Genomic DNA, 18,034 nt, shown 5'->3' with positions numbered 1-18,034 from the left:
ACCATAATTGTCAATGTTTATGTAACTGCTTCGTTCCGATTCCCAGATCTTGTGGTAATTTAATATCTTTCCAGGTTTTTAACAAATCTCTATTCGTTTCATCCCCTCTGATACTCTCACTCTTTGCTCTATTTGTTTCCAATTGTGATGGCTTATTCTCCACCTGTTTATTACATTCCTCCACTTGCAGCTTTTCTAAGGACTGAATGTTCCCATTCTCTATAATTTTTATACTATCAGCTTGCTTGTTTAGGCATTTATTTTTCATAACTGCTTGTACCTCCGATAGATCCTTATTAAATAGAGGGTAAAAGGGTTTTGTTGGAGTCATGTGTTTATCCTCACCTTCACAATATGATATTTAGTCAAGGTTGTTTCCAGTGTTCAATCTCACTATATCTGATGCATTTGTTTTTTAAAAAACTTTTAGAAGCTTTATTTCTTGCTTTCTGTTGTTTTTTCCTCTGTCTTTTTGATAGATGAACTTCCGGAGCTGCGTCTGTCATTGTTGATTGTGTCGAGCATAGGTTTATCACTTCTTGATCTTTTGTTTTATCATCTATTTTTTCTTTAACAACAACAGTATTGTCTTTACATTTTATTGTATCTTTAGAGGGGCAGTCGGTCTTGATGGGTTGAATTCCCACATTAGGAAAATTCACTTTTACATCGTCAATTATTGTTTTTTAAATATCCGGAATGGTAGCCAGTTTAATTAGTGGGGCACAATTACCCTCTGCATACGTAGATATTGGCTGAGATTGTGCCCTTACTATTAGATTATTTTGTGTTGTTATCTTCTGCTCAGTTCCAGCAACAGAGGATGCCGTAGCGCTCAAGAGATCTATTTGGACCTCCTTTTTGTTGGACTGATATGTTAAAGCTTCCAGAGTTAATTGCGAGGTTTTGAAGAATAAATACCAAATTGCTGCTGCGTTCCCACTTCCTGGTACCTGAGTACCTGGGTTATGGTGTTGCCCATTTATGAATGATAGGTCCTTATACTTCTCTTTTTGTGGTCCTTGAAAATCATGTCCCATGTCACAAGAATTAATGAATTGTGGAATACTATTCAAAACGTCTTTTTCATACGTAGTACTTCAACGCTGCAGAGTTTCTGGGTTGCTGGTGTATTCATCCTTATTAATTTGAGATCCGTTATTTTGATTACATTTCGGCTGGTCCTGTTTTTGAACTGAATTCATTTTAGACAGAGTAAGATCCGATTTCAGTGGGGTATTGGCTTCCCTTATGATTTTCACCCCACCATCTAGTTCATTTGGAGCTTCTTGGTCTCGTTGATTTATTTGGCCCAAATTAGATGGTTCCCCTATACCGTTAGCTTTTCTGATTTTTACTTGCACTTCTATTGGCATTGGCTGCCTAAGTTGGTAGTAATTGCTGAGTATCTCCCATTGTTAGATTTGTGCATTTTGGGTCCTTTTGTTGTGAACGACCAGTAAGTGGAATAGTTAACATCTCTAGGTCCGTTATTTGACCCCAATGGTTGACTTGGTCCTTAGTTTAATTTGACATTCGTTCGACTTCAGCTTTAGACTCAGGGTGGCCTAGTTCACTTACTGCTTGCTTAGGGGATATAATATTTGTTCTACTCAGTGGTTTAATTGGAGTTTGAAGATCACATGGGTTAGTTAGCATTGTTAGCATAGCATCAGTTGGATCTTTCATAAAATCAAACTTTGACAGCGACTTTCCCAGTTTCCCAAATGTATAGACCTTAGATGATTTAAAGGACTATATGTCAACTGCCTGTTTTATTTTAAACGTTTCTAATATCGGTGTTTGTTGTATTTTTCTTTTCCTTTTGATAGGAGGGAAAGTTGGCCGCTCCTTTCCTGAGCTCATAATACTCCCTCTAAGGAGAAGAATTCTTGCTCCTTTCAGAGAATCAAACAGGCCAGTGACAAGACCAAAGGGTGCTTTGATAGGACAAAAACACCACCAAACACCTCCAAGGGAAAACACCCACAAAGCACACCTCCGTACAGAATCTGCCGGTCTTCTGGTTACTTAATTAATTAATTAATTACCCGATTGATTAACATCCGGGCACCGGGTAGGGCTGTAGTCTAGGTATGCAGAGTAATTCAGGGGCCGAGGGGTGCTTCAAGAGGGTCTAAGTCTATTGTCACTTTCCCCTTTCCATAATTTCTCAGATTTTGTATTACAGACTCCAATGGCTCAGCGACTTAGGGACCGATCAATCTTAGCTACTCGTCACACGCCACACACCTCTTACCACTTGTTACTCACCACTCACTGTTCATTGCTTGTTCGTTGCTATTCATCTATGACAAGAGTACAAGGGAGAATGCTGGCAATCGTTCAGGAGCAAGAGCGGAATCCAGAGCTAGTCCCACTACAGACGGCAGATGTGGGCACTTCCCTCCACTCCTCAGCTCAGCTCTGTCTGCTCTGCTCAATAAATCCGTAAAATCAGGCGGCAGGCCAAGGCTCCTCTGTGCTCCTCTATTCTCCTCTGTGCTCCTCTATTCTCCTCTGTGCCCTTCTGCAGCCACCGCACCAGCAGCACCGCAGGCCAAGGCTCCTTTGACCTCTGCAGCGGCCACCGCACCAGCAGCACTAGCAGCGCCTTAGCACCGCGTTGCCGGCAGCTGCCGTTCCTGCCCCCACAGCAGATCCATAGAACTTAAAGCGCCCGCATAACAGGACGCGAATGAAGCGGGAGAAACCTTCGGGAGCAGGAACCGGTCACAAAACAAATGCGGGCAGTCGTCCCAGGCTCCGCTCCACTTGCTCGTCAACTCCCCCTCGGCTCGGCCCCTCAGCAATACTCGGTACGCTTTGCACTCAATGCCGAATCACAGGCCGACAACGACTGTGAACACCAGCAGAGGGAAGAATTGTGTGTTTCTCCCAGTTAGTAAAAAAACACAGCATAAGTCTTGGCTGCTTCTGCTGCACCCAGAGTCTTATGCGTCTTTGCAGTCTAATTTTTCTGTCTGGAAAACAATTGTGTCCTGGTTTTCTGCACCCAGTAAATCCAGGTGCAGAAAAACCTAACAACTGATAATCAGGTGGAATAAAATGAACACATGAAAGTACGGCTTCATTTCATTGCTACTGATTCATACTCTGGACCATATTTGAGGGATTGGTCTAGGCATAGTCCTCGCAGCCCATAATAGGTTTGCTTGAGGCTGAGGCCAAAACTCAAAAGTCAGGATACCAGATACAAGTAGGTGGTAACTCAGGGCAGGGAAAATGCCTGTTGTCCGTGGGGGAGTAATTCCAGTCCCAGAAATCTGCATTACAAATTAATTAAAAGTATATATTTTTATATTAGCTGTTTGGTGCCAGTCCATATGACTTTAATATCTGCCTTTGGGGTTCTATGTTACAACTTCATAGGGTACATGTATCCTTTGTGAGCTTAATAAAATGTTGAAAATTCTACAAATCCTCCCTCCTACATCCAAGTACTCTCAGGCTGCCATTCTACACTCTGCCCTGTCTGGAAAAACAGCTCAACATTTTCCAAATTCTGCATTAATTTGGCTTGTAATTATATTTTTGGAAATGTACATGTATTAACTATTTAATTTTAATACTATAGGTGATTGAAATTACGGACGAAGAAAGCAAGATTTAGCAATAAGCAACTGAATGTCAGTGCCATAAGAAGGATTATTTTGAAAAATTGAAGGACATCCAGCATTCTATGTTTAAATAATTTCCAAAAACCTAGGTGTGGCGAGGAAAGTACTCTACCTGTAAGTGAAGTCTCTAATTTTGCATTTCATTAACCCAGAGCAAAACCATATCTGTGCACACAGCATTAGAAATAATGTAGAAAGACCACTTCAGCATCCTCATCTGAAATATTATCAGAAAGACAAATTGCCTCAGCATGGCAGAATAACGTTCATCTAAAGTATCTTGTAATTCTAGAGAGGAAGCACACACTGCATAAAAGAAAGTTATAACAAAAGGTATCTTCTGCATACCATCAAAGAAAAGACGCTGAAAGAAGACTCTGAAGCTGACACATTGACAAGCAAAAGATTGAAAAATCACCTTTGTTCAACAACCATTGTTAACCAGTTACACAAGTTTGAGACTATCTGCCTCTGGATAGAACACCACGGCCCACTCTGCTCACTCTTGCGAAAACCTTAAAAATTCACCACTTTATTGTGTTCATGACCATCTCAGATTGTTTCCTTTTTATTGTGTACTGTTCTGTAATTCTATTTAAATCGCCTCAACATTATCTGCTGTGCATGAGTGATATGTAAAACTGTTAATTATAAAAATGGATTAGATGAGCACCGTTGCGCTATAGGTAATGTAAATAAATCCTCGTCTTTGGAACTACAAACCTTAACCTTACACCAAACATAGAAAGGATAAAAGGAACTGATGTTCTGCTACTGGTGATCCACAATAGTACTGTGCATGTTGTAACACCCTCAGTTACTACCTTTACGTCAGTGCAAAAAGGTACTTATCAGTTTAATCATTAAATATCAGACCAACACCTCATTACTGCATTGCTAAGAACCTATACAAATAGATTGGAGAGAAACATCAGTCACAAAATAATTTACTGCCGGAGAGGCTATTACTTAAAGACTTTTATCTACTAGAACAATTTCAACAGGTGTTACAGGGCTGCTTCCAGACATATTTTGCTCAATTTAAGTGTTAAGAAGATTACACACAATTTCTTTTAGAGATAAATGCTGAACATTATCTAAACAAGCCCAACTCTAAAATCAGGTTCAGTCTTACCGTGGCATAATAGTAAGAGAAAACTAAACATAGAGATATTAACCCTAGGAATACACCTTCTAAAAACACGGACTGTTAGAACAAATTCAGTGTTCAAACCCGCCTCAATCAAGGCTAAATAACTGAAATTGGGGAAAAAAGTTACTTGTACCAAAAAAAATACAGCTATAAATCTTATCTCTCAGAATTTGACAGAATGCACACTGGGGGAAACCACTTTCAGTGCAATGTATGCCAAAAAAGTTTCAGGCGTAAATCTTATCTCACTGAGCATATGAGAATCCACACTGGGGGAAATCACTCTCCGTGCAAAGTATGCCATAAAAGTTTCAGGCGTAAATCTTATCTCACTGAGCATATGAGAATCCACACAGGGGAAAAACCTTATCAGTGCTCTAAATGCCAGAAAAAGTTTAGTATCAAAGCGAGTCTATATCGACATGCATTAACCCACTCTGTGGAAAAACTTTACCAGTGCGCTGAATGCCAAAAAAGTTTCAGCCGTAAATCTTATCTCACTATTCATATGAGAATCCACACTGGGGAAAAACCTTATCAGTGCTCTGAATGCCAGAAAAGATTTTGGAACAAACCAAGTCTTTCTCGACATGTAATAACCCACTCTGGCCAAAAACCTTACCAGTGCTCTGAATGCCAGAAATGTTTCAGTCAAAAAAACATTCTCACTCAGCATAGAAGAGCCCACACTGGGGATAAACCTTACCAGTGCTCTGAATGCCAGAAATCTTTCATTTACAAACACAATCTCACTCTGCATAGAAGAATCCACTCTGGGGAAAACCCTTATCAGTGCTCTGAATGCCCAAAACATTTCAATTGTAAATCACTTCTAACTGAACATTTGAGATTCCACACTGGGGAAAAACCTTATCAGTGCTCTGAATGCCACAAATGTTTCAGTACAAAAAGGATTCTCACACATCATATAAAGATCCACACTGGGGAAAACCGTTATCAGTGCTCTGAATGCCACAAATGTTTCAGTGAAAAAAGTAATCTCACACATCATATAAAGATTCACACTGGGGAAAACCGTTATCAGTGCACTGAATGCCACAAATGTTTCAGTGAAAAAAGGAGTCTCACACATCATATAAAGATCCACACTGGGGAAAACCGTTATCAGTGCTCTGAATGCCAGAAATGTTTCCGAGACAAAAGAAGTCTTTCTCAACATACAATAACCCACACTGGGGAAAAACCTTATCAGTGCTCTGAATGCCCAAAAGAGTTCAAACTTAAATCACTTCTAACTGCACATGTCAGATTCCACACTAGGGTAAAACGTTATCAGTGCTCTGAATGCGACAATTGTTTCAGTCAAAAAAACAGTCTCATTCATCATATAAGAACCCACACTGGGGAAAAACCTTATCAGTGCTCTGAATGCCACAAATGTTTCAGTGTAAAATACAGTCTCATTCATCATATAAGAACCCACACTGGGGAAAAACCTTATCAGTGCTCTGAATGCCAGAAATGTTTCAGTGACAAAAGCCGTCTCATTCATCATATAAGAACCCACACTGGGGAAAAACCTTATCAGTGTTCTGAATGCCACAAATGTTACAGTAAAAGAAATAGACTCACTCAGCATATAAGAACCCACACTGGGGAAAATCCTTATCAGTGCTCTGAATGCCAGAAAAGTTTCAGAGGTAGAGATGGTTACAAGCGCCATAAGAAAATACACCATCAAAATTATTCAGTGCTGTCTCCGGATCGTACAGCTTAAAGTCCTCCACTGGATTTATGTGACTGGTCCTCGCCTGATTCGTATGGGATACTCTTTGGATGGGTTGTGTAAGCTTGGATGCGGCCTAACGGGCACTTTCCTCCATATACTCTGGGAGTGCCCGGCGGTTGTGCGGTTCTGGAGTCGAGTGCATGCTGTGATGAAAGAGGTCACGGGTGTTGCGTTGTTGCCTGAAGCTAGGCATTGTTTGTTGAATATTTGGGAGCCGACTGATTATGATGTTGCGCAGACTCAGTGGGTGACCCTCGGGAATATGATTGCCAAAAGAGATATTGCACAGTTGTGGGGATCTCAGAGACCGAACTGTCACGTACCATCAAGGACTTAGATGAGGACATTTTTAACCTCAAAAGAGACTTAACATCTGCAATTGATCCGACTATTTGGGATACCACCCTAGAAGAACTTAATGCAAAATTGAATCAATATAATCGTGAATTACAGGAAGGCAAGATCAGGAAGTATTGACGCGATACTATAGATTATAAATTAAACGAGGTCTACACGTGGGTAGAGATATATGCTAGGAGACGTGTTTTCCCACAAACAAAATGACTTCAAGTGAAGAAAGTATAACTACAGACCAAGACATCTCTGCATCGCGACAACCCATAGCAAAATCACCAGCAATTCCTACCACTTCCACTGTAAATGCCTCTAATGCACAATCAGAGAACACCACAACAACAGGTTCTAAGCATTTCTGTATGCCACAGGTACATATTCATCTCCCTTTACGTGTTTGGTAGTTAGACGTAGAGCAATATGCCTACATAAAATGTTCAGTTTTTCACTCTCCTACAGGTTTTTTATCGGGAGTTAAGTTAACCCAGTAGTAGCATACCATTTTCCACACTCATCCAGTCTACAGATGCATACATGAAATTGTGATCATACACAAAGTATTACATTAATTAGTATATCACGATGCTTCCTGTGCATTTTAATGATGATATTCTTGATGCTGTATATTCTTTTAGGGTTTATATTAACATTTGCATCACATAAGCATGTTATAATTTGGTTTCCTCATGAGATTGAGTTTTCTCAGAGTTTGAATGATGAGAATTTTATGTGCACTGAACGCATTTAAACTGGGTCCGACATCATGTCCACGACATATTAGGCTTATATCTGTTTACTTGCATGATGTATTTGTAATATGAGCACAATACCCTTCAGAAGGTTCGATGTGATCAACATATGATGTGATGTGTTTTATGATTTATACCTGGTTATGTAGATTAAGCTTGCTAGAATACATATTCAGTTTTCAACTTTATTTCCAATGTACAATGTTTAATACCACCATATATCATTGTTTCCCCTTTAGTGTCTTTCACGTCCTAAATATCTCTTATAAAGCTGTAAATATTTTTCCACTTTGTACTGATTAGTTCTTCTGCATGTTTTAGGATTTCGCCCCAGCGGAAGGGTACCTCCGGGTCCCGAAATGCATTGGGCTTTGATTTTCAAGATTATCAACTTATATCATTCCGTGTATCACCCATGATCAATGTATTTGAAATGCCCAGAGACATGTAAAGAGAATATACGTTGTATACAAAGTCTTATTTTCATGTAAACAGAGATTTATTGTTCTTCAGAACCAATAGATAAACATTAATATACATGAGTAGAATGTATTAATGTATACATGTTGCATAAAAGTTCTATGAATTAAATAATAGAACGAGAAGCTATATAGTATTCATTGAGTATTGATTAATCTGAACAGTAGTTTTTCTCAAATTGTTGGAAAAAGGATTTTTCCAGTAGGAACAGTGCGCACTACAAGTAGGTTTTCTCCTACTTAGTTGTCACTTAATTTCTTGTGCTAGCCAACACATTTCAGTAGTGCTGCACCCTTAGATTAGGTAGTTTATAGATGCTCTTATGATTATATTTTGAGTGCTCCTCTTACATTTACATTCTGATCTCAGAGACCGCCCACGATCTTGGCATGGAAGGTGAATATGGACTGGTGCATGTTTAGAGAGAAGACAGTATATGTGGCGCGCGGCAGACCCAAAAAATGGGGGAAAGTCTGGGGCCAGTGGAACTCCTATCGTGGTGAAATATGTACACCTCCCTTCACAGACGTCTCGGATACTCCACCTTCCCCCTGAACCGACATTCCTACTAATGTTTCAGCTATAATGTTTCCTGGCTTGCAATTCCCCTTGCTTCCCCCCCATCTAACAATAAGCGGCTCCATACTGATCAAAAATCTCATGAGTGTTCTGAATGCCAGAACAGCTGCAGAGAAAAACGCTATCTCACCATGAGAAACTCCACACTGGAGAAAATCCTTATGCCATAAAAGCTTGAATCTGAAAGACAGTGTTATGCTTCATGAGAGATCCCACTCTAGGGAAAAACCTTATGAGTGCTCAAAATGCAAGCAAAGTTTTGTTTACAAATTACTTCTCACATGACATGAGCGAACTCACACGGGGGGAAAAAGCCTTATGTGTGTTCTGAATGTCAGATAAGGTTTAGTCTTGAATACTATGTTACTTCACATGAGAGAATTTACACTGGACTAAAGCCTTATACAGTAGGGGAAAGCCAGAAACGTTTTACTCAGGAAGGAGATCTCACTAAAGGAGATCTCAGTGTAGCCATGTAGTGTTTTGAGGGTAGGTTGCAGTGTTGGGGGAGTAGCTTTAGGGCAAGCAGAAAGGGCCAGTGGTTTGTGGGAACAGGTGATGGCAGTGTTTTGGGGAAAGGGGCTGTGGTTTTCAAGGCTTTTGTGGTGGGGTTGGTGGCAGCGCTGTGGGGTGGGGTAGGGTGACATGGAAAAGGGCTAGGCTAGTCTAAGTCCTTTTTAGGTTTCGGCCTAGCGTACACTGCACAGCAGTGTCACGCAGCCAGAGTCCTTTTCTCGGATGGTTTTGAAAATGGACCTGGAAATTCAAATTAGCTCCTGTGTGTTATTTCCTAGGTTCATTTTCATTGGCCTTTGTGTGCGTGTATTTTTAAAACAGAACACGCAATAGGCCATGGGCGGTCACGTAGCTCCGCCCATGGCCTATTGGTGTCTGTTACGCGCACCAAAGGCCATATATCTTCAATTATCACTGCCAAACACAGCCGAGATAATTGAAGACATATGCTTCGCTTTTTTTTTTTTTACAATAGCGATCGGGAAAAGCGATCGCTTTCACTGCTGCTTGTTTAAGATGTCTGTGATATTACATCACTGATGACATGGTCAGTGACATCACTCATGACATCACTGATGACACCATCCAGTGAATGTGTGTCTTTCTGAAAAATAAATATGTTTTATATATGTATTTGTAAAGGACGATGGAAGAATAAATGGTTAAATAAGTGTGTAAATGGATGTTTTTTTTTTTAAAGAATTGATTGGTTAACTGCCTTATTAAGTGTATCTTAGTGAATACATATATTAGCGAGTAACTTTTAAATATTGTAATATATGTATCAGTGTTTCACTTTGTGTATAAGTGGCTGCATGGGTTGGTGACTGACTCACAGTTTGTATGTGTTTTGAAGACAGCATATGTGCAGGACTGTATGGGTGGATGAGTGTGTATATGTGTGTGTTAGTGAGTGAATGACTGTCTCACTAGTGTCTTTATCAGTAACAAGATATGTTTTAATCTAGTATATGTGAGTATTGATGTATATAAGTGAGTATATGAGAGAGTGAGAGATTGTAAGAGTTCCTGTTTAAATAAGTATGTGTTTCTATAAGTGATTGTTTAAGTGAGTAAGTATGTGTAAGTTTCCTTAGAAGTAAGGTGGTAGTGTGGGTATAGTTGTATATGCAAATAAATGGATGTTCAATAGTTTATTTGCATGTGTGAGTAACTTTTGGATGACTGTCGGTGTGTAACAGGATGTATAGGTGTATCACTACATATGAGGAGTGAGTATATGTATGAGTGACTATATAGAACTGTTGGTGAATGAGTGGATGTGTATATAGATGGTGGAATTACTGAATTGGTTGTTGTAACTGGTATGGGTATCTCCATTTTTTTGAAAATGTTAGTTTCTATTTTTGAATATGTGTTTCAAGGGTTACATTAAACTGAAAGGATATCTGTCACTTTCTCACAAGGATGGTGTCATCAGTAATGTCATGAGTGATGTCACTGACCATGTCATGAGTGATGTAATATGTGACGTCATCAGCAGTGCATTGCAGGCGCGCAAGTTATAGTGAGTCCAACTAACTATAACGTGGGAATTTCAATGGTTTTATGTCAGTAAAATTTCCAGGTAACTATAACTGGTGTGAAACCTATGGTTTTTTCAGTGAATTTAATAGGTTTTTCAAATGCTAATTCCTAACTATAACTGGTGTGAAACCTATGGTTTTTTCAGTGAATTTCAAAAGTTTTTTAAATGCTAATTCCTAACTATAACTGGTGTGAAACCTATGGTTTTTTCAGTAATGTAATGTAATGTAGTAATGTAGTTTCTTATATAGCGCACATATCACCACAAAGGGTATCTCGGCGCTTGCTTTGGGAACCCGTCCTGGTATTTCCCTGTGGGATAGCCCAGCTGGGAACCCCCAAGGTGAAAGCCAGGCATCCCGCCGCGGGGGCCGTAGTGGAGATTGAGCAAGCTATTGCCCAGAGTTGCAGAGAGTGAACCCCTGATTCAAGTAGGCACCGAAGCGAGAATTATCAGGTCCGTGGACATTTGGGCTCCAAACCCTGCCTCGTCGGGAATTGAACCCTGGTCCCGGGCCGACCTCTGCTTCTGGGTCTGCCTCCTCTAACCGGTGAGCCACACTTCTCCCCAGTGAATTTCAAAGGTTTTTTAAATGCTAATTCCTAACTATAAGTCTCACTTTATAAGTAAGAGTGTTAGCGCTCTAGTTGTTCTTTAGAACACTCTGGGACATTCTGTCATTGGGCTATAGTTGGGCTACATATGGCTGATATTTGGGCTACATTTGTTTTTTTTGCCATCTTTAGGCTACATTTGGGCTCTAACATATATATAGCCCAATGTAGCCCAATATATATTTTTTCAAAGTTAATTTTCGTAAAAACCACTGGAGCATATATCTTGAGACATAGCAAAGGCACATCGGGCTACCAGTCCCTACAATTTTGCTAAGTTTGGTGGAAATCCATTCAGCCGTTCGGGCTAAAAGTGAGTTCGACCGCCCTATGGAAATTAACATAGAGAAAACACGTTTTGGGACCCCCCTTTTATCTCGTCCCCCGCTTGATGAATCCCCCCCACATTTTCAGGGAAGGAGCAGAGCGGAGCGGGCCACCTACTGTGGGAAATTCGCGAAGATTCGTCCACCGGTGCCAAAGTTATTCCCAATAGAATGTTGCGGATTTCCTATGGAAAGTAGATCCTAACTATAACTACCTACTGGCAACTGCCAGTAGGTAAAATATATATATATATATATATATATATATATATATATATATATATATATATATATATATATATATATATATATATATATATAAACGTAAAAATATATTCTCTGTTTAGTTATTCTTTGCTATTGGGTTTTAATTGTCTGTGGATCACAGCAGTTCACTTCTCGATACAGATTAGCCGTTGTTTCCCTAAATTGAAAATACCAGAATGTGTGCTGTATGAATCACTGTAACCTAACATTATACAGGGCAGAGCTTCAATGACTGATGCTAGCCAAGTGATGCAATGTTGTTTAAGCTGTTGGAGTCAGAGAGGGCAATGCAGTCAAATCATAGCTAGGAATAGCCTCCCTGTGCCTTATTATGTGACTTTCGCAGTGCCATCTTTTTGCTCTTCTTTGTTTTGCACAACATGTTTCTGATCTTAGCATAACAGCATTTGAAACGTAACCCAACTAAAGATGGCGGTCTGGAGAGCATGGGAGAAACCAATATTCCGCTTTCATTTTTGTGTACACAGTGTAAGATAACAGCCCAGAGACGCTGTCTAGTGATGTATTGGTTTTGTCCAGACCCTCGGGCAGGAAAGAACAGGTGTCCTCCAAAGTGTCAGTGGTGCTGTACGCGGTAGGGATTGAGTAGTGCTGTAGGCATTGCCGGTTGAGTGGTGATGTAGGCGTTGCGGGTTGAGTGGTGCTGTACGTGGTGGGGATTGAGTAGTGCTGTAGGCATTGCCGGTTGAGTGGTGATGTAGGCATTGCCGGTTGAGTGGTGCTAAAGGCTTTGCGGGTTGAGTGGTGATGTAGGCAATGCGGGTTGAGAAGTGCTATACGCGGTGGGGATTGAGTGATGCTGTACCCGGTGGTAATTGAGTGGTGCTGTAGGCGTTGCGGGTTGAGTGGGGATGTAGGCGTTGCGGGTTGAGTGGTGATGTAGGCGTTGCGGGTTGAGTGGTGCTGTACGCGTTGGGGTGAAGCGTTTCTTTGTCTACTTTGTATCAAGTTTAAATTGACTCAAGCTCCGGCTGTGCCCCAGTTTCGATTTCTTACCGGGCGGCCATTTCAGTTTGTTTTTACTTTTAGCCGTGTCGCCTCCCAGACCCCGCCTCCCAGCTGACCCTCCCACGCTCCGCCCCCCTCCACTCTCCATTTATGTCAGATGCGGCCGCGCCGAAGGTGCGCCAAAGGTAAGCCCGTCTACGCCCGTCCGCACCTGGACCGCGCCCAGCGCCAGACCCCCTGGCCCCCGTACCACCCGCCCCACCCTCACTTCATATGACGCCTACACCCTCTTAGCCCTTAATCCCGGCCGCCTCCCCACCTGCGTTCAAGCCGCCCCAGAACACACCCATGGACCCTTCACATGTAACTCCTGCAAATTTGACGGCACCAAGACCAACTCCACATCCACGAACACCGGACAGAAATCTGACACCAACCACCTTAAATGCATCCTGCTCAACACCCGCTCGGTCCACAGACACGCCATCGACCTTTGGAATTTACTAGACACCATCTCTCCGGACGTCGCCTTCCTAACAGAAACTTGGATGAACGCCTCCTCGGCCCCAGACATCACCATTGCCATCCCAGAAGGATACAAGATTATTTGTAAAGACCGCGCCAAGCAAACAGGAGGAGGCATCGCCGTCGTCCATAAGAATTCCATCCGCATCTCAACCAGCTCAGACGTCAACCTCACTAGCGCCGAACACCTTCACTTCCAGATCCACACTGACCCCAAGACCACTCTCAGAGGCACCCTCCTCTACAGGCCACCAGGACCCCGTGCACAATTCAGTGAAGACATCACTGACTTTATCACCCCTCACGCCCTCCCCTCCGAGGACTACATTCTACTGGGAGACCTCAACTTTCATCTAGAAAAGAGCAACAACAGCAACACCACCACCTTACTGGACAACCTTGCCAACCTTGGACTCAAAAAACTTGTTAACACCCCCACTCATCACGCAGGCCACACACTTGACCCCATTTTCACCTCCAGCAAACATATCTCCTTCAGTCACACCACAGCTCTCCAATGGACGGACCACAGCTGCGTTCACTTTGCTTACAAAAAGGCCACAACCCATAACTATCCTCAACCCACTCTACGAAGAAACTGGAACAAAATCACCATCGACCAGATCTCCTCCTCGCTTCTTCAAAACCCCCCTGCCCACTCTTCGAACCCCAACCAAGCAGCCATTAACTTCACTCAATGGCTAACCAACAGCGCCGACAACCTAGCACCTCTGAAAAAACGTCCAAACAAACCAGACCGCAAAAACGCTCCCTGGTTCAACGAGGATCTTAAGAAATCCAAGAAACTCTGTCGCTCCCTCGAGAAGGCCTAGAAAAAAGACCCGAGCACCAGCACCAAGGATGCCTTCAAAAACGCCACCCGCACACACCACCATCTGATCCGGACTGCCAAGAAAGCTGCACTTAAAGACCGACTAGACAACAACGCCCACAACAGCAAGGAACTTTTCAACATCGTCAAAGAGTTTACCAACCCCTCTGCCAACTCCAACGACATCACTCCCTCCCAAACCCTTTGCGACTCCCTAGCCTCGTTCTTCCACGACAAAATCGCAGACATCCACAACAGCTTCGACAACCTACCCAGAGACCAACCCTCACAACCTTCTGCCGTACCCTCACCCCCCTCGAACACCCTCAACGAGTGGATCCCTATCTCCACCGAGGACACCATCCGTCTGATGAACACCATTCACTCTGGCTCCCCTACAGACCCATGCCCTCACCACATCTTCAACAAAGTAGACTCCATCATAGCACCTCACCTCCGGAACGTCATCAACTGCTCCTTCAACTCCGCCACCTTCCCGGAAAGCTGGAAACACGCCGAACTCAGCGCCCTCCTGAAAAAACCCACAGCCGACCCCACCGAACTCAAAAACTACCGCCCCATCTCGCACCTACCGTTCTCGGCCAAAGTCATCGAGAAAGCTGTCAACACCCAGCTCGCCGCCTTCCTCGAAACTAACAAATCCCTCGACTCCTCACAGTCCGGCTTCCGAGCCAAACACAGCACTGAGACCGCCCTCATCGCAGCTACAGACGACATTCGTACTCTACTGGACAATGGAGACACAGTCGCCCTCATCCTCCTTGACCTCTCCGTAGCCTTCGACACAGTCTGTCATAGCACCCTCCTACAACGCCTCAGAAACATCAGAATCCAAGGAAAAGCACTGGAATGGATATCCTCGTTCCTCGCCGGAAGAACTCAAAGAGTCCGCCTCCCACCATTCAAGTCAGAGGCCACTGAAGTCACTTGCGGAGTCCCACAAGGATCCTCACTCAGCCCCACCCTCTTCAACGTATACATGAGCCCCCTCGCGACCATCGCACGCCAACACAACCTCAACATCATCTCCTGCGCTGATGACACTCAACTGATCCTCTCACTCACCAAAGACCCGTCCACCGCCAAAACCAACCTACATGAAGGAATGAAAGAAGTTGCCGAGTGGATGAAGCACAGCCGTCTGAAAGTGAACTCAGACAAAACAGAAGTCCTTATCTTAGGTACCTCTCCCTCCGCCTGGGACGACTCTTGGTGGCCAGAGGCCCTTGGAAAAGCACCCATCCCGACGGACCACGCACGGAACCTAGGAGTCATCCTGGACTCCTCTCTCTCAATGAACAGACAAGTCAACGCCGTTTCATCATCCTGCTTCAACATTCTTCGCATGCTCAAAAAAACATTTTGCTGGATCCCCACCGAAACTAGAAAAATGGTCACCCACGCACTGGTCACGAGTCGCCTAGACTACGGGAACATTCCGCCTCTTAACCCACGCACACAAAGCACTCTACGAACTTGGACCCGGTTGCCTCAACACTCGACTTTCCTTCTACACCCCCCCCCCGCCAGCTTCGCTCCTCCAACCAAGCCCTTGCGACTGTACCTCGCATCAACAAGACCTATATGGGAGGAAGATCTTTCTCCTACCTGGCAGCTAAAACATGGAACTCACTTCCCACTCACCTTCGCCTCACTCAGAACCATCTAGCATTCAGAAAGCAACTGAAAACCTGGACATTCGACAAGTAATTCCCCACCCCATCAAGCGCCTTGAGACCCTCTGGGTATGTAGTGCGCTATATAAATTATTTGACTTGACTTGACTTGACATTGAGTGGTGATGTAGGCGTGGCAGGTTGAGTGGTGATGTAGGCGTTGTTTGTTGAGTGGTGCTGTACGCAGTGGGGATTGAGTGGCGCTGTAGGCGTTGTGGGTTGAGTGGTGATGTAGGCGTTGCGTGTTGACTGGTGCTGTATGCGGTGGGGTTGAGCGGTGCTGTAGGTGTTGGAAGTTGAGCGGTGCTGAACGCGGTCGGGGTTGAGTGGTGATGTAGGCTTTGGGGGTTGAGTGGTGCTCTAGGCGGTGCACATTTTCAGCAGGCACAGTCCTCCAGCCGTCAGTGCACACTTTCACCAGACACACTCCACTATCCGTCACTGCATGCTTTCACCAGACATACACACCACCAGTTGTCAGTGCACGCTTTCATCGGGCACAAATACCACCAGCCGTCAGTGCACGTTTTCACCAGGCACAAACACCACCACACGTCAGTGCACAGTTCCACCAGGCACACACCACCAGCCGTCCATGCACGCTTTCACCTGGCACACACACCACCAGCCGTCAATGCTCGCTTTCACCAGGCACACACGCCACCAGCCATCAGTGCACGCTTCCACCAGGCACACACAGCACCAGCCGGCAGTGCACACTTCCACCAGGCACACACACCACCAGCCATCAGTGCACAATTTCTACAGGCACACCCACCACCAGCCATCCGTGCACACATCATTTGTTAACACATCCACAAGTAACTATTGTAGCAATCGCGGTATGGCGCACTTTACTTTTAGCGGAGACCATCACGCTCACAGTTTAACTAATATGGGTTCGTTTTAACTACGAACATAGAGCGCTTTAACATCGTGCAAATGGCGCATTTGCGGTCATTACACATAGAAAGGCGGTTATTAGCTAAACGAATCTCCTTTGTATCTTTTTTCAGATACATTCTACTAATTCGATCACAGGTATGTGAAGAATAAAAATATAACCCTGTTGCTACATAACATGGAGATTTACAAACATCCATGAGTCACTCCGCATATTCATTTTATTGTCCAGGTTAAAAAGAAACGACGCATAATCACAGGTATGTTTATACACCTTCATGGAACAATTCCTTGAATAAAAACATTGTAAACCCAGCGCAAGTTATCGCTATACGGCCTATATATGTTTTTTCGTTACAGCATATAAGCAGATTCTCCGAAATAATAACGGTAAGATTAGGACCAACTGGTGATTATTCCTCCACAGTGAAATCAAAAGGCACATATAATTCATACTTTTACATACATTTGTTACAGATAGCAGACGTTGACCCAACACAGTCAGGAGGTATGAGCACATAATATTATAATTCAAAAACTCTAGCATCCATGTGCAGACATGATAAACAATTGGTTTTCCTTTTTTATTTTTTCTTGTAGAGGCAGCCCCTGAGGAAGGCACTTAAGGTGCCGAAATGCATTGGGCGTGTGATTAGGATGTGTTAAGGATTGAAAATGTGCATGTGATTTATTCATAGTAAATGTGATTATCAGAGAGAATATAAGAAATGTATTGAATAACAAATGTTTTTTGGAAATATCATGTGATATATAACATGAATTTGGTCGCAAAAACAGAATGTTAAATAAATCAAAGAAAAGTATTTGATTAATTGGAGTTTATATTGACAAAAACACAAGGTGTGGTTAACACTATATGAACAGTGCGAGACTGGACCAACACTCCAGTTGGTCTAAAACTCATACAATTTCAAGGATTGACGCCCCTTATCAGTCTCAGCAACAATAGAATACAAGGATTAATCCAAGGATAATAGGAGTGCTCTCCGCGAACCCCGGTTTTTTTTTTTGCACTTTAATTTTAAACATATTCATCTAAAGCGAAGCATGCCACCATTGCTACAAAAATAAATACACATTTTTTTGGCCTACAATTTATAGACTTTTGT

The 18,034-nt window shown here is 43.0% G+C and overlaps 1 protein-coding gene across 1 annotated transcript in view; it reads left to right on the top strand.

Moving 5' to 3' along the window:
• Nucleotides 1-8,218, top strand: part of LOC147737217 (uncharacterized) — a 202,780-nt gene extending 194,562 nt beyond the window's left edge. Inside the window, 1 exon segment of the mRNA XM_086919537.1 lies at nucleotides 5,082-8,218. Within this exon segment, the coding sequence (XP_086775663.1) occupies nucleotides 5,082-6,532 (1,451 nt within the window). The 3' untranslated portion in view covers nucleotides 6,533-8,218.
• The last annotated feature ends 9,816 nt before the right edge of the window (nucleotides 8,219-18,034 follow it).

The sequence above is a fragment of the Lissotriton vulgaris genome, chromosome 1_1 (assembly GCF_964263255.1).
Source record: "Lissotriton vulgaris chromosome 1_1, aLisVul1.2, whole genome shotgun sequence".
Lineage (NCBI taxonomy): Eukaryota > Metazoa > Chordata > Amphibia > Caudata > Salamandridae > Lissotriton > Lissotriton vulgaris.
The sequence above is the reverse complement of the archived record's forward strand: the minus strand, read 5'-3'. Positions and strand labels throughout refer to the sequence as shown.